This window comes from Ilyonectria robusta (genome assembly GCF_021365365.1).
Source record: "Ilyonectria robusta strain PMI_751 chromosome Unknown BGZ61scaffold_13, whole genome shotgun sequence".
Taxonomy (NCBI): domain Eukaryota; kingdom Fungi; phylum Ascomycota; class Sordariomycetes; order Hypocreales; family Nectriaceae; genus Ilyonectria; species Ilyonectria robusta.
The window spans coordinates 858,900-875,444 of NW_025764447.1; the positions used below are offsets into that span (position 1 = coordinate 858,900).

The following is a 16,545-nucleotide window of genomic DNA, read 5'->3' on the forward strand; positions in this document are numbered from 1 at the left end:
CAGATTCACAAGATTTATCATGGCTATTCGTCATGAAAGGATAATGGGACTGGAGTGTTTAGCTGATGATAAAGCACGCATTGTTATCCTGCCAGGGAAGCATATTCCAGGTCAATTTAATTACTGAATAACTATTTAGTTAACCACTTAGGTGACTAACAACATTACACCAATGGAATCGAAGATCGCCCATTTTCTAGCTCCTCCTATTAATTGAAGAAGAGTAAATACCCTTCCCGTCCTTGTACCTGTACGTTCGCTCCGAATGCTGTTTACTGAGCAGAGCCGAGACGAGTGGCGGCAACACCCTCGATCTCCTCGACAGCCGCGGTCAGCTTGGCGCTGGCACTCTTCAGCTCGGGGATCTGCTCAGCAAGAGCAGCGACCATGGTGCTGATGGCGCCGAGAGCACCGCCTAGATGTTGTTAGAGCGATTCTATTTGTTTGTGTCATGTTCACTTGCCCTCAGCAGCATCCGCCTCATCACGCTTGTTGGCAAGGGGCCGAAGAGAACCAGTGAGGGCACCGAGAAGACCGTCGGGGGATCCACCGAGGCCCTTGACAAGGCCGTCGACAAGACCGGTGACTCCTTTGAGGAGTCCGTTGACGACGGTGCCGCCAAGCTTGACGATCAGGTCGCTCTGCTCGCGCTCGACAAGCTCATCGTTGCGCTTGCTGATGTCGGCAACGAGCCTGTCGAAGAGGAGGACCTCGTCACGAGCAACGACTGCGTTTTTGGTCTCCTGGATAGCAGGTGCGGCCATGGCAACGGCGGCCAGGAGAGGAAGGGCGACAGAGATGAACTTCATTTTGAAGGTTGGGTTGTTTGAAAGACGGGAGTGAAGTGAAGAGTGTGAGTGTTGAGAGTGAGTTGTGGTTGTGATGATGGTTGTGATTGCAAGTGTGAGTGTGATGAAGAGAGTTAGTTCTTGGGGAAGGAATTCATGTTCCTTTATACTTGTTCAACTCCAGTGACGTCCTGATTGTTGCCGATCTGGCGACACTACTGTCTCGGTGCGTTCTCGGTGCCATTCTAGATAGCAAAGATGCTCAAGGTACGCAAGTATTGGCTACAAAACGTGTTTAACAAAGGTCTCTGAAAGAATGGGCTAAATAGCGGGTCCCGGTTCAAGGGAGCACTGGTCCTCTTGCTTCGCAAGATGGTAGGCAGCAGGACAACATGTCGCACTCTGAGAGGAAAGATCTACAGTTGGCGGGGACTGGAATGCAAATACTCCCACACTGAACACATTACAGCAAGGGAATATCCAATGTAACCAACCATCCTACTGCCGGAGCGCATCTTGAATGAAACAAAGAATTCGTAACTAACTTACTTGGGCAAAGGAGTCAGCCGGCTGCAGGCCGTATAATAAGGCCGGCTTGGCTACAGTCATCATGGACATTTTGGCGATCACTTCCTCAGATACTCGGCTGGAGCCAGCTTAGAGACAGCAGTTTGGGTCGCTCTAACTTAACCCGGAGCGAACCAAAGCGCAGAAACATAATTACGGCGGCTCTGATTTTGCAAAATGGGGCCAACATGCAGAAGCGGGACGCTGTCCGCATCAATGTCTCATACTTCGCTTCGGGAGTGGCTGGGTAGGCGTCACCGCTACACTTGCTCTTGCAACCGCCTCGTCTACTATTTTTATTGGACCTGAAATGAGGATATAAGAGCATGCATAGACGACTGTAGTTGTATATCGGTTGGCAAGCCTCCAGGGAGTAATAAAGGGCAGGTTCAAATCAATTGGCTACGCCAGCTCCCCCACAAGTCTTAGATATGGGGCGCTCCCGGCCACATCGCGCAAAGGGGGAACAGATCTATCGTTTTTTCAGCTGTACCCTGTTCAATTGGTTCATGTCTCGCATGCGCAACAAAAGGGCTGGTGTTAGTTGGACGATGCAGATCCGCGGAATAACCCCCGACGCGCATGGCGATTTCATGATCGCCATGCTGATCAAACATGCCAATTTCTGGCACAAAGAGCAAGGGGTGAGAGAGACGGGATAGATGTTGGCCAATTTTATCAAACGGCAGGCAATGACGGACTCGTCAAGCGCATACGTCACAAGGGAGACGAGAGAAATAGATGGTTGACGCAGTGTCAGAGAGAAATGGTTGGTGATTTTAATTGAGTTCTTTCATCTCAACAAATACGGGCCTTTACTTTGGCGGTTTCACCTCTCGTTATCCACCCTCAGTCATCTCCCATCTTATCCTTGCGTCCATCAATTTCTTGGCACCGTTTTGGGTGGTAAACATACGAAAATCTTCCCAGGTTGCATACGCGCATTTTGACATTCTGGAACCCATCTTGTCAGTCCCAAGCCAACATTGACAGCCGTCAACGCCGGGCATTTGCTTCAGCCTCACCGTCCTCGCGAGTTGTTTCGACAGGGAAACGACAGCCATTTGTGGATTATTAACTCCGGTTACAGGTGTTGCGACCCACCAAAGCCCTGCTGGCGTACGTGTCCCGGCCCTGGCGATGCGCTAAATCGACCCGCGAGAGCTGTTTTATATGGAGGCGATGGTTTCAACCCCCTGCATCTACCCATCACGAACCCATTATTGGGAAACGTCCCCTGTTATCGCGCTCCTTGGTCAGGTCATTGTTAATTAAAATGGCACCCATGTATGGCCGGATTGTCGGCATCGTCCCCCTACTATACCTGAACCAATGCTCGGGCACGTTCTATAAAAACAGTTGGCGGGCATGTCCCTTTCCGCGTTCGGTGTTTCTCACTATCTTCCATTCGTTTGTTTGTCCGCTCTTTTCGTCGTCAGTGTCGACGATTGTCCTATAGCCATCCATTCCTTCGTTTCTAATCCGATCGCTTACCGCTCTTTACCATGGCTCGATTCGGATTTTCGGCATTGATTGCCGCGGCGTTCAGCCTCCATGCTGCTGCGCAGCTGAGTGGCTCCGTTGGCCCCCTCACATCCCGAGCTGCCAAGGCGGCCATCAAGACGTGCAATATTATGGACTACGGCGGTGTGGCTTCTGCCACTACCGACAACAGCCAGGCCATCACGGACGCTTGGGATGCTTGCAAAGCCACAGGCGGCGAGGTCTACATCCCGGAAGGCGACTATGGCCTGTCCACCTGGCTGAAGCTGTCTGGAGACGCCATGTCTTTCCGCCTCGACGGCATCATCTACCGCATTGGGTGAGACTCAAACCTCTCCGTGTCTGCTGCTCGGCTAACACAGATTCAGTACTGATGGCGGTAATATGCTCTTCTTCCAGCACATGAAAGACTTTGAGTTTTACAGCAGCAACTCGAAGGGTGCCATCCAGGGTTATGGATATAAGTTCCATGAGAGTAAGATTGCATGTCTGTCTTGGTTGAACGTGCAATAAGGCTAAGATAATTCAGATGACGAGTACGGTCCTCGTATTCTCCGCTTCTACGACGTCAACGGCTTCTCGATCCACGATGTCGCCCTCGTTGACTGTAAGACTGCCCAGTCCATTCCTAGGATAATCTAACTCTGTTCAGCTCCCCAATTCCATTTCGCCATGGATACCTGCACGGACGGAGAGGTCTACAACATGGTCATCCACGGTGGAAACCGGGGTGGTCTGGACGGCATCAGCCTCTGGAGTACCAACATCTGGGTCCACGATGTCGAAGTCAGCAACAAGGACGAGTGCGTGACTGTCAAGAGCCCCGCCAACAACGTTTTGATCGAGAACATCTTCTGCAACTGGTCTGGCGGTTGTGCCATGGGATCCCTTGGCGCCGACACCGGTGAGTACAACGTTGACTTTATCATGTGCACTGCTAATTCCTGTTAGCTGTCTCCAACGTCATTTACAACAACGTCTACACCCAGAACTCCAACCAGATGTACATGTTCAAGTCGTACGGCGGCAGCGGAACCGTCGCCAACGTGCAGCTCAACAACTTCATTGGCCACTCCAACGCCTACACTTTTGATCTGGATGCCACCTGGTCATCCATGTCTCAGGTCAACGGTGATGGCATCCTTTACACCAACTTCACCGTCTCGGGCTGGGGTGGCACATGTCTCAACGGTCACCAGCGCGGACCTATCAAGTTCAACTGCCCTCCCGATGTTCCTTGCACTGAGATGGTTGTCGACGACTTCAACGTGTGGACCGAGGCTGGCGATTATGTTGAGCACTGGTGCAAGAACTCCTATGGCTCTGGTGCGTGCTTGGATGAGGGCAGCGGATCGTCCACCTTCACCACGACCCAGACTGTGACTGCGGTTACCGACTACGCCATCTCCACCATGGACAATGAGATCTCGACTGGCTTGGGTCTCACTGTCTCCATCGCGATCCCGACTCTTCGAGCTTCGTTCTACCCTGGTGTCGCTGCTTACAGCGCTCTAATGGCTGGTTCTGATTCTGCGGAATCTGCTGAGACAACTGCCGCCGCGGCCGCTTCTACCGCTGCAGTGGCTTCTTCAGCCGCCTCCTCGGCCGCAGCTGTAGTGGTTTCTTCCGCTGCTTCTTCGGCCGCCGCCGTGGTGCCTACCAGTGCTGCAGTGGAGAGTGACGTCCAGGCCACCACTCCGGTTGCCGTCTCCAACACTCCCACTTTGGATGGCCCGTCTTTTATCTCCATTATCACCACCACCCCTGCTGCGGTCCTCTCTGCCTCTGAAGTTCTCGAGGCTACCGAGTCTACCCCCGAGGCTGCACCCAGCTCCGTCGTTTCCGTGGCGCCCGTTGGTTCTTCCGCTTGCAAGGCGGCCAGAAGACGCCGCCATCTCTCGCACCACCTGTAAATAAATATCTTTCTCGGTGCATGTGAGGTGTGAAATGTTGAGAAGTGAGTCTCTCATATTGATCGACGGCGAAAGTTCTTTAGCAGTAGGATTTGCATAGAAATAGCTTTAATAGATGTAAATCACGGCATTGTCGATTCAATGCGAATATGAAGTTTTTTATCGACTTTGAAAGTACATAGTAAGGCAGCCAAGGATGAGGTTTATGATGCCTTGGTACCCGTAAAATGCCATAAAAACTATTTTCTCGGAATATTTTTGAAGTTGCATGAAACCCTCTGGGTGCCGTGAGGGCGTGTAATGTTTGTCCTATTGCTGGTGAACGCAGTTACCCTACAGCTAAAAAGAATACCATCTCACGGTGAGGGAATCATCAGTGACGAGAGGTTGAGGATTAGTAGAGCCCAATCCGACTGGAAAAATGAAGTAATCCCATATTTAAATACCGGTACCAAGCTAAATGTTCCAGGTTAGCCATTGTTATGTAAAATTAATATGTCTCAATCGTGGAAGACTAGCCACAATTCGCCTAAAGCCAGGAAACGGACATTGCCAAACGTCTGAGACTGATACGCCTGCCTTCCTCGACTATGGGCCATTCTGACCGTCAATCAAGTTCTAACCTAGTCTACATTACCTCGTATAGCAATTCAAGATATCTTTGCAGTTTTAGTAGGGCCTTGCGATAGACAATGATTGAGCGGCAGAGTCCATGTTTAGGCTACCTCGGTAGAGAACACGACAATTTGAGACAATATAAAGAAGTCATAAATCTATACACAAACCTTGAGCTTGATAGCAACTGCTGGTTGATGCCTCTTTTAGAATTGCATTGTTGAACCAAATGATGCAAAATGCCAAGCCAAACATATGACTTCGTTACTGAAGCCGCTGGCACCACAGTGGTTCTCATAATTTTGCCGTTCAGCGCGTAAACGTCAAAGTATTTGGAAAATGTGATGCGTTGTCGCGTTATACCGCGTGGATGAACAGGTGTCGTGCACTTTACACCCACTGCGATGCGATCAGCAAATATGCAAAGGAGACAAGACACGGCATGGTATGAGAAATTATAATTTTGATTAAGTTTCAGTTGAATTGGCCCAAGCCATGAATAAACTAACGCTTTCTATGTTATTGGAAGTGCTATGAGACATGCATCACTGTAGCGTCCTCCAACGCGTTACAATCAATCCGCAAATGTCATTGGCGGGGTAGTGTAACGCGACCTCGCGAAGTAGAACCAACTCAGTGTGCTTGCTACGATGAAAGCACCAAAGACAAAGCAAGTGAAGTCTACATGAGGTTAGGGATCATGTATCCGAATACAGAGGTAGATTGTAGCTTACTCATAGTCGTTGACAAATCAACCGTGGTTGACCATGGAAATTGGAAGAAAACAATCGCAATCAAGGTATATGCAATGGAGATGATATTGTAGGCTCATCCTATAGCATTGGGAACCTTGAATGGTCTGTCTTTCGGAAGGTACTTAGGGTCGCGCCGACGGTAGATGAGCATGGCGGAGGGAAAGGCAAGCGTGATCTGCTGCAAGACGACCGATATGTTCAAAATGGCGATAAAGGCTGATATTTGGTCAGTACTTGGTAGAGAAATGTGCCATGGGATCACGTTTACCAGTTGATGAGATCAGATAGAGACAACCAATGAGAAATATGAGGAATGCATTGAAAGTGAGAGCCATGAGGGGGACTCTAGTCTTGGGAGACACGCTGCTGAGGCGATCCGAAAAGAGCAGAGCTTTGTCATTGGCGAAACTCCAAGTCATTCTGGACACGATTTGGGCCGTGGTGAAAGTACCGGCTGGCACCATGACAAGAAGAAACACCATAAATGCGACGGCCCAAGCATTTGAGTTCATGGCTTGTCGCCAAATCTCAAAAGCAGGAAACCCAATTCTTGACGCGAGAGCGGTATCGAAGTTTGAGATGCAATAAGTTGTGGCAATCCCAAATGCAGTTGCTGACACGAACGATAAGACGAGTGCAGACATTATTGCTCTTGGGATAACGACCCTGGGCTTTTTGGTATCCTCAACCAGATGGACGACGCCATCAATAGGACAGTACATTACGGTCGGACCACTTAGAGTAATTAGGAATGCAATTTCAGATGGCCACCCAGTATTGTTTGTGAGAGTCGTCCAGACAAACTCGGACGATTGCTTTTCCTTTTGGCTGACAAGAATGGCGATGAGAATAGTAATGCAGGCGAACAAGCTGAAAATAACTAACGCCAGGAGATTTAGTGTGTGATGCGACTTGTGCAAATGGAGGATACTGACAGGACGCTTGAAGATCTTTGGCAAAAGAAAACTGCCAAATGCGTTGACCACGAAGCTAAGTAAGTTTGTGAATTGGAAGATGAGAAAGACGTGCCACTTTTTAATGACATAATCTGGATCGTACCACGATATCAAAGCAATCATGTAATTCCCCAGACTGCCCATACTTGCAGCAGCGAGGGTGACCCATGAGAACCAGCTGATGCTTCCACAAATATAGCTCTAATTGCCTAATTAGACAGCAGAAAACGCGTATAAGGACCTCACTCACGATGATTCGGCGGTGCTTTGGAGGAGCAAGAATACCTACCCAATGGTACTGGCCACCGATAGTGGGATACGCAGAAACCAGTTCGCATAGCGTGATGGAGATGGGAATGAAAATGAGCCCAACGAGGAGAATTCCCCAAACTGTGGCGGCCGGTCTTCCGTAGACGAAAGATACCAGCAGCGTCGACGGAAACGTATTCCACGTTGCCATGCAGTCAAAGGAAGCGGCGACAATGGACAGCCAGCCCATGTCCTTCTTGAAATGGGTAGCTTCCGAGTCGACGTATACTATATTGGCAAGCTCAGCCTGCACTGACTGGTCGTCGGTTGTGTCATTGTCCATTCCATTGGTCGCTGTTCATGTGATCAGGATACTGTATCATTATTTTGGGATGTGACATGAGGCTTACGAGGTGACTCCGCCTTTTCAGTGGAATCTTTGGTAGACATTTCCGTCGGGTTAATTCCAGGCCTGTTCACTCCGAATCTGTTGATGTAGGAGAGCGATATGAGATTTAGGGCTCATTAAGGCTTGAAAGGCTGTTTGGATCTCTGAAGGGACTATGGCTGAGTCTTATCACTCCCGGCTTGGTCGGAAAACAAGCGAGTCCGGGTTTTCTGTCTCTTGACCGTGTCGGAGGAAAGTGATTATCCGATTGGCTAAGGAATTGCGGTTGACCCCAAACCACACTGGAACTAGAATCAGCCATGTTGCCAAACCGATCAACGTATTTCCCGAATTCTAATCTGCTTAGCGAATTGCGGGGGAAATGTGTGGCGATGACGCTCCTCGCCAAATCCAGATAAGACGGTCCCCGCCACTTATTAGTCTCAGGCCTTTGGCTGGGATAGAAGCGAGGCATGGCAGACAGATGTCACTTGATATCATCTCTAGTTTTGTATTTGGCAATCTGTAATTAGTATCTGGACTGACTTAAATCGTATACAATAGCTACTGAATGTATTTGAATCATTAAACTGTTTGATTTCAGGATATGTAAGGGATTAATGGGACAGGTGTTGACGAGGGGCAAGGTGTGGATTGTAATTAAATCTTGGCTCGCTAAGCCAAGACGTCCAATTTGGCATATTTCCTGTGCAAAGACTGAGGAGCGAGGCGTTAGCATGGTGCTTGAGGGACTGGGGAGGCTGTACGCTAGTCGACCTCACTTCCGGACAATGAACGCCTGCGAAGAATTCATTTCCTCCGGTCCATCCGTACTGTTGCGCCAAGGTATTGTCACCTCCCGTCGTGACATGCGAGAAGCGGAAAATCTGGGGAACCGACCAAGTCGGAACACTCGGGGAACCGTTATGCGGCTGTTGCACGGAGGGACGGTATTGTCAGACTGTTGTCGAGTGGGTGCGGATCTCTTCATGGACCAAAACGTGTGGATTGAACCGGATATGCCGGCCACAATATCAAGCCTCGCAAGATAATATTTTCTTAGGAGAAGAGGGTGAGGACCATAGTGTGACCGTTGGGCGAATCTTCATTCACTGAGGCCTCTCGCTAAAATTACCGCTGCAGAACGAAACGATTAATTCATTCATAGTTTGCACACTTTCTCGGTACAAGCTTAATGGAGAATAAGCTTAATGGAGAGTAAGCTTAATGGAGAGTTATTGGGGCTGATGTTTATTAGCCGTAAGTTTGTGGTCGTTTGGAGAAGTGAGGGCAACAGGGTTAGATATGTGATGCTCAACGTAGGCCTCCTTTCACCGAGCCCCGAATCTGTTACCGATCTACTTCTTCTTGCTGCTACTATCACCCTAATCTAGGCTCCCAAAAATTAAGTATTTCGCACCCAACTGCATCACTGGTTTGCTCCCTCTAATTGGTGCTGCGCCTCGTACCTATTGCGTCTACAAGCGCAATTCGCGCTCCCCAAGCGGTCCTCTCCATCCATGCATTCAGCTCATAGCTTCATCAAGCATCCGAATGAGTCGTTAGTATACTGGACTTAAGCACTGGGGCAGTAGTCAGTCATTTCATCAATTGCTACGGCAGGATCGCGGAGCTGCATTAATCATGGCAACCACAAATAGTGTACAAAGAGGTTAATTCTCGCTTTATCACCCCTGGTATTATCCCTTCAATCCATGCCATCTTGCCTCCGAAAATCATGGCCTGACTCTTATTTACGTACTCATCCATCGAAGATTTCTCACCAGCCCTCTCTGAAATGTGTCAATTGGATTCAAGTGGCAAATCTCACTTCTTGGGGATGTGTATCAACTCAGGTGGAATAGTACTCAGACTCTGCATCTGTCCACTCTGGGTGATGGCTTTTGTAACTGGTGTTTGAGTCATCGGAACGGAGTGTGCGAATAGATGCCGCAGGCTTGTCACGTCCGAGACTGATTTGGTCAAACCCGGGGCTTGTGGCTGAGGGCTTGATGATGTGACTGGTGGAACCCAGGAAGATCCAGTGGAAGATGGCCTCGAAGAATGTTGTTGTTTTGGATGCGCTGAAGATAAAGTACTTTGTGGTTGGATGTTGGCTGGATATGTTGACAGTGATGCCCTATGTTGTCGGGGTTGCTTGTTAGATGTTACCGATGGTAAAGACGATTGGTGAGTCAACTTTGGCTGATGCCAACCGGGGGTTGGTTCTGTCAACTCATCCTTCGAGTCGGAATTTGTCAAGAGTTGATTTGATGTAGTCCGTCTCATAATTGATAAATCTGCAGCAAGTCGGCCTGACACTGGAGTCGATAGTGATGTCACTTGCTGAGCTGGTAGTGTGTAGTCTAGCGATATTTGAGACACTGAAGCGACTGATGCGGCATGAATTTGAGGAGAAGAGCAGGGTGTCACTTCAGTACCATCTCCAAACAAAAGTGATAGTCCGCTATTGTCGTTCGGGTTCAAGACTATGCGCTCGCCATCAGTCTTTTCTTGCCTGTCCTGCACAACCTCCTTCTCATCGTCGTATACTAGTATTGGAAATGCCGGCGGTGTCTGATTCAAGCTTGGGTTGAGGCCTTCAAGGGCTGGCTTGGACGAAGAGTCGTTTAGATCATGTCGCATAGATGATGAAGGCCAAGAAGACAGGGTCGTTTGGCTCAAGTTCAAACTAGCAAGGGGGGGCGGCGTCAGAGTTGCTGGTGCATTGTCGGGAGTGGAGATGGGGCTATGGTTGGACGCTGTAAAATATTAGAATGCATTCCGAAAGGGCAGTGAAACATGGAATAAAATTTTGACGTGCCTGATACGTCTCCCATGAGCTCTCCTAAGAGCGCAATATTTTCAAATACTGGCGGGCTCTTCTCAATACTCTGGCTTTGTTCTATCTTCTTCTGCTGCTCGGCAACGGGAGCCCAAAGTACAATTTGCCGCACAAAGATCAACTCTGCGAGCACCGAAGTATGATGGCGACTTATCACTGGCTCCTGATTTCGAAACAGCATCGAATCAACGAAGATCCATTTCATTCGGTTCCGAAACGGCGTCTTTCCCCGATGCGCCTCCGGTCGGCACTTTTCCACAATCTCGCAGACCTCGACAAGGCCCGTTTGGGCCGCCTCGATGATCTTATTGACCCGGTCGAGGGCCTCGGGTTGCTTCTCGAGAAGAACGAGATGTTCATTGCGGAGTTCAATGAGGCGCTGCAGGTCTTGATCACAGGTGCGAAGGAGCTCTAGGCAGCATCGGACTTCGTTCGGAACTTGGTCATACTCGACAGCCAAGGTGGCTAGGTGGCGGAGAGGATTCAGGGAGCCACGCATTGTGGCGTCATGGGACGTCTGTCAATTAAAACCGACTGAGCGTCCTTGACTAGTTCATTCAGTGGGGGAGACGATTCAGAATCTGAATGCCACCGTTGAAGGCACCCTGACTGTTAAGTCGTGTGGGAATACGGATTTCCGGGTTCAAAATAACTCGCATCAACTGAGGGTCAAATGCCTGAACAAGGAGCGAGGATGAAGAGGGGAGAAGAGGGCGACCTTCCCCATACGGCAGCCTTTCTAATTGGTATCCAGCGTTACGTCTACCGGCAAGCTGAGTCGGGCGGGACCATCCGTATGCGTAGTTGATGCACCAGTCTTGTTTGGATAGAATGTGTTGGTGGCTTGGTTTCACGGACGCTCAAGTGTGGGTCGGGGCTACTGCAAGAAGACGAGGAAACTCGGAGCCTGATTCAAATTGGGCTGAGCTGAATCCAAGGCGGGTCTAAAAAGGGGATCTCAGAGATCTGAAGGGTTAACCCACAAATCGTCCAGCTGACGATTGACTGAAAGAGGTAGGTGGTGCTCGCTTGGTGAGTTTCCCCAGGGTCCCCAGCCGAAAGATATCGACGGAAGACAAGAGTGGTAGAGAACTCTGACGATTCAACTGCAAATCTCAGGCGTTGCATTAGGAGGCCCATTCCAACCTGGTCATGCAGCTGTTGTGGGTCGAAGGATGATGCAAGAGTCAAAGACGCAACCAACAGCAACAGGCCCCCTGGTAGCTATTCAGGTGTCTAATTGGTCGCCTGGTCTGAACCAACAGAGACATACTAACCGCAACTTGTGAGCATGTTGGCTCTTGACTCTTAAGTGGGGTGCGGAAACAAAGAGAGACAACAAGGAACGGCGATAACGAATTACCAACCCGACAGGATGCAAGGGCGGGGGTTTTAAATTTCATTGTCTGACCAACAGCTGGGTATCTTAGACGGAAGTAACAAGGGGCTCCACAACTCGTCGCGGAGAGCTGTATCGCGTTCCATCCCCGTGGCCGAGTTTTTCCAATCCAGCGCAGACCACCACCGGCTGCTTCCTTGTACTTGCGCCGTCAGTTTCAAACACAAACTGCCAGTCACTCGGTTGCGAAAGCAGCACGTAGCCAAGCTTTGTACACTCGATGATGACCGCTTGCAAGTGGCTCGTCTGCTCGTCTGATGCGACGAAGTGGTGGAGGAAGGTGTTGAGAGCGTTTGCCAGGGCCAGAGCTTGAGGGCCTACCACGTCCTCGGAGACGGGAAGTGGGCTCCGTTCGACAGGGTTGGGGTGGAGAAGCAGGGCAGAGAGACTGCGCCATTTGGACAACGCAAGAGATGTAACTAGTGGTGTTGGTCGCATTAGGGGACTGGCACGATGACTGGGGCTTGTCTCACTAGGGTGCTTACCTAGAAGGTTGGTGTGCTGTTGCTCAGCTGGAGGGATCGACTGAAGAAAGGCCGCGAGAGGTGCAGGAAGCATGGAGAGAGAGCTTCGCGAGTTGAGGTCGATGCTCCTGAAGATGATGTGCGAGAGAACATGTCGTAAGCCGGCTTGACGCGATTCCGGTCGGATACACAAGGCAGCAAGGGCATTTGCACTCAGACCCGAGCCTTGTGTAAAACCGAGATTGACGAGGCTTTGCGACAGGACCGATGCGCTGGCGGGTGACGGTCCGAACTCGTAGTGGTTTTCGACGTGCTGGTGGATGAGGTCTCCTAGCGACTGTAATTCTGTCCCAATTTCCTTGTCGGGTGTTGCGATCAACAGGAACTGGTCGATTTGGGCTTCACTACCAGAGGGAGTGACGGAGACGCTCGCATAATCCTTTGACTCAGGGGTGGTAGCAATGGCAGCTACACCGTCCGGTCGGCCAGTATCGTTCTTCCTCCAACGACGGCGAAGGAGAAGCCAGGCGACGACAAACCCAAATATCAGTCCAGCGACTGCACAGCCGACCGCAGCCCCAGCAATGGCACCGGTGGAAACTCCCGATGAGGGGACGGATTGGACGATAGTCGGGGTTGTCTCTGAAGCAGCAGCTCCTCCCGTGGATGTAGTGCGTGTGCTCGAGACGATAGAATTGGAAGCTGTCGCCGTGATCTGCCTCGTAGTGGTTATTTCGATTGTTGTAAACACTGTTTCCTCTCCGGGGAGGATCACGAAGGTCATCCAAGCCACGGCGGACATCCCACTCGTGGTAGTCAACCCCGCGCATGAGTATGCCGTGGACAACGTCGTCGTGAATGCTGCCATTTTGAGAGAGAAGAGGACGATTCGAGCGGAGTAGAAGGGAAGATGAATTTACCCAGTCGACGGCGTTGAGTCGAGTGGAAAAAATGCAACGTGTACCAGGTGGTATATCTGGTGAGATCTTCACATCCTAATACCTGCGTTAACAAGCCGCTTTTAACGCCGCCGCGCCCTGGGTCACAGCCTGCAGTCAATCCTGATGATGGATCTCAAGCTAACCTTTCGCAATCGTAGCTCCGGACGTGCCGCAACATGATGATCAACCTGAAGACAAGGCTCTGGGCCCAGGGTTCCTGTTGTTGGTTGGGGCCATGCAAGTTGTTGTTGGCTGAGGTCCTACCGCAGCCAGCTAACGGCGGACCCTTGCTCGTTAGAACCAACACACAAAACCTAGCGTGCAGCTTGCATCTATGACGGGTGACTTGCATATTTTAATTTGAATTTCCGTTGCATCAGATAACGCTCTAATTTTACCCGGGCAACGTTCCTCAGGGGCTGGAGCCACAGCCTGGATAGGACTGAGCCCATTCAACATTGAGGGCCTGCGCGCACACCCTCGACGGAGTTCCACGGAGACATTACCACGAAATGAACAAGATGGACGACCAAGCAGATATCCTCGTATCTGTCGATCTGGGCACAACCTTTACAGGTAGGTGGCTTGACTTGATGCTGCATGGGACACAATCGTTGACATGTTTAGGTGTCGCCTGGATGACTCCACGAACGCCAATCCAGGTCATAAACGACTGGCCTGGCAGTGGGGACCGTGGAGAGCGCAAAGTCCCAACGACGCTCATCTACAATGAAGACGACACCTTGAACTCATGGGGCTTCATGTGTGCCGATGATGACGAATCTGTGCCAGGCAGGACACGGCGTGAGTTCTTCAAGATATTCATTGACGCAGACACCTTGGCCGCAGCGCAGCAACAGGGACTTTCAAGTGCGCCTAGAACCACTGCAGACGCCAGGCGATTTCTGACGGATTACTTGAAGCAAATCTACATTCACGTGAAGGAGAGCATTGAGATGCAGATCGGAAAACGCCACGTTGGAGGCTGGAAAGATATGGCTGTCAAGTTCCTGTTCAGTGTGCCCACAACATGGACGAACATGGGCATCATCAACACATTCAAGGGCATTGTTCGCGATGCTGGATTCGGTATTGAAGGACTCAAACATACAGCAGAGGTTGACTTGACTGAAGCGGAGGCTGCATCTGTGGCGACGCTCAAAACCAGCGCCATCAACTTCAACGTGGGCAGTCTGTTCCTAACTGTTGACGCGGGCGGCGGCACAACGGATCTCGCACTGATGCGCATCACTTCAAACAGTACAGCATTCCCGCAGATGTCACAGGTCGCAGCTGTGAGGGGTGTCGGCATAGGGTCTTCCCTCATCGATAGGGCCTTTATCCGCTTGGTTGCACAACGTCTGGCCGAGTACCCCGATGTCCAAGACAAACTTCCCGCCGACTTTGCGATGCGGATTTCGAGGAATCACCATTTCAAGACGGTTAAGCACAAATTTGGCGAGAAGGTATATATGCAGAAGGTCTTTAAGATCCAGATGGAGGGAGTGGCATACGACTTTAGCCATCCAGGTCTCCGGATTGAGGGTGGGCGGATGCTGTTTACCAAGTGAGTGGCCACCATGTCAATGGCATTGATTCAATACCACGACATGAAAGTACTAAGCTAAACAGGGAAGAAATCCAATCACTATTCGATCAGCAGATCGAAGGCATCATGAAACGGATAATAGAGCAATTAGACTGGATGAGCGAAAATGGACGCACTGAGCAAGTTGTGAGTCTTATCGCTGTCATCGATCGAAGTGCCTGCTAATATCTTCCAATAGGAGTATATGATTCTGGCCGGAGGACTTGGAAGTTCTGCCTACGTGCGAGAGACGATTCAGCAGCAACTCATGGCCTGCAACCATCCCAATGCACGCCAAGTTGTTGTCATCCCATGTCAGGAGCCTCAGCTAGTGGTCGTCCGCGGGCTCCTCCTCGATGAACAGCAGAAGATTGAAACGGGAAATATGGCAGTCCTGGCATCACGCATAGCCCGGGCGAGCTACGGCATTGTGATCAGGGAGCCGTACACACCGGCCATTCACTTTGATGAGGAGATTATTCAGGATCCTTTCAACCCTAAGCAGAAATGGGCTTTGAATCAAATCCAGTGGCTTATCCGTAAGGTGCGTATACGATCGTGTCATCGGGTATTTTCCTTCTCGGTTCAGTGCTGACATCTGGGATAGGGTGATGTGATCAACCCGGGCTCCCCACTGGCCAAGACTTTCGAGATTCAACTGGGTCCGGGAGACACAACAAGATCTTGGGACGCCGTGGTCGTCACCTCTCAAAATGAGCCTTCATTCCTTCCCCGAAGCTTAAAGCAAGGTTCGTCGCGGATTCAATAATCAATACTAGAAAGGAAAAGGCAACTGACTAAGCTTCACCCATGCGAAAACAGCTGGCGCAACGAAATTATGCTCGGTGAAGAGCAATCTTGCCGGTGTTCAACAGCATCAGATGGTTCTAAGGAAAAAGCGAAGATCCTGGTTCCGAAAGGGCAACTCATTTTACATTTGCCAATTCGACGTGCGGGTCATCGTCGCTCCTGCAGACCTGCGGTTTGAGCTGTGGTTTGGTGGCTACAAATTCTCCGGCAACCATGAGCCAATCGCTGTCAAATGGGACTAAGAAGGTCCGACTCTTCTTACAGTGGATAAGCAAGCCCGAAATCGAACTGAAAGAAGACCAAATATCAACTGAGAGACGGAATTGAAATAATGAAGAGGGGTAATTTGTCACAAGTAAATGTGTTGATATCAAGGAGTGGAGCTGAGATCTTTCCTATATACCCACGAGTCAAGACAGTGTAGAATGATAGACGGTCGGGTAGATAGCGTGAGTATCGTTTAATAGTATTAAATTTGCGAATGACACATAAATACGCCATGCGTTTCACATGTGGACTAGAATATAGGCAGATCTAAATCTTGCAAGTCCCAGTTTGTTCGAGTTCATGTTTGGTATCTAAACAGCAATTATAAGAAATAATTATTTGTCTCGAATTCAGTGACTAGTAATATCATATGAAACAAATTTCATGCCCAGTTGCCAAATTGGCCTATGTCTTTTTGCAGACTCCAGAGGATACTCCAGAGAGGCAAGCACAAATACACAGCGACCAGTGAAGGTGTGTCATTCAACCAAACGCCC

At 50.0% G+C, this 16,545-nt stretch overlaps 6 protein-coding genes across 6 annotated transcripts; 3 read left to right on the plus strand and 3 right to left on the minus strand.

Moving 5' to 3' along the window:
- The first annotated feature begins 80 nt into the window (after positions 1 to 80).
- Positions 81 to 912, plus strand: BGZ61DRAFT_454539 (uncharacterized protein). The gene has a single exon (XM_046246243.1). The coding sequence runs from the start codon at positions 420 to 422 to the stop codon at positions 828 to 830; it is 411 nt and encodes a 136-aa protein (XP_046102871.1). The 5' UTR covers positions 81 to 419; the 3' UTR covers positions 831 to 912.
- A 1,766-nt stretch (positions 913 to 2,678) lies between these two features.
- On the plus strand, positions 2,679 to 4,798 carry BGZ61DRAFT_423077 (pectin lyase fold/virulence factor). Its single transcript, XM_046243552.1, has 5 exons — positions 2,679 to 3,177; positions 3,227 to 3,333; positions 3,388 to 3,465; positions 3,511 to 3,762; positions 3,810 to 4,798. The coding sequence occupies exons 1-5, from the start codon at positions 2,861 to 2,863 to the stop codon at positions 4,769 to 4,771; spliced, it is 1,716 nt and encodes a 571-aa protein (XP_046102872.1). The 5' UTR covers positions 2,679 to 2,860; the 3' UTR covers positions 4,772 to 4,798.
- A 1,416-nt stretch (positions 4,799 to 6,214) lies between these two features.
- On the minus strand, positions 6,215 to 7,689 carry BGZ61DRAFT_495147 (amino acid/polyamine transporter I; the record flags this gene model as incomplete). The annotated part of the gene is made up of 4 exons (XM_046250840.1): positions 6,215 to 6,357; positions 6,410 to 7,021; positions 7,109 to 7,298; positions 7,348 to 7,689. 4 exons carry the CDS (start codon positions 7,687 to 7,689, stop codon positions 6,215 to 6,217), a joined length of 1,287 nt encoding a protein of 428 aa, XP_046102873.1.
- A 1,639-nt stretch (positions 7,690 to 9,328) lies between these two features.
- Positions 9,329 to 11,373, minus strand: BGZ61DRAFT_393208 (uncharacterized protein). The gene is made up of 2 exons (XM_046242866.1): positions 10,559 to 11,373; positions 9,329 to 10,496 (listed from the first exon to the last, which is right to left on the minus strand). Exons 1-2 carry the CDS (start codon positions 11,076 to 11,078, stop codon positions 9,562 to 9,564), a joined length of 1,455 nt encoding a protein of 484 aa, XP_046102874.1. The 5' UTR covers positions 11,079 to 11,373; the 3' UTR covers positions 9,329 to 9,561.
- A 632-nt stretch (positions 11,374 to 12,005) lies between these two features.
- BGZ61DRAFT_355615 (uncharacterized protein) lies at positions 12,006 to 13,226 on the minus strand (the record flags this gene model as incomplete). Its single annotated transcript, XM_046240720.1, has 2 exons — positions 12,006 to 12,397; positions 12,464 to 13,226. The coding sequence occupies 2 exons, from the start codon at positions 13,224 to 13,226 to the stop codon at positions 12,006 to 12,008; spliced, it is 1,155 nt and encodes a 384-aa protein (XP_046102875.1).
- A 510-nt stretch (positions 13,227 to 13,736) lies between these two features.
- Positions 13,737 to 16,280, plus strand: BGZ61DRAFT_454546 (uncharacterized protein). Its single transcript, XM_046246244.1, has 6 exons — positions 13,737 to 13,959; positions 14,011 to 14,950; positions 15,016 to 15,118; positions 15,171 to 15,515; positions 15,579 to 15,720; positions 15,794 to 16,280. The coding sequence occupies exons 1-6, from the start codon at positions 13,896 to 13,898 to the stop codon at positions 16,021 to 16,023; spliced, it is 1,824 nt and encodes a 607-aa protein (XP_046102876.1). The 5' UTR covers positions 13,737 to 13,895; the 3' UTR covers positions 16,024 to 16,280.
- Positions 16,281 to 16,545: the final 265 nt, after the last annotated feature.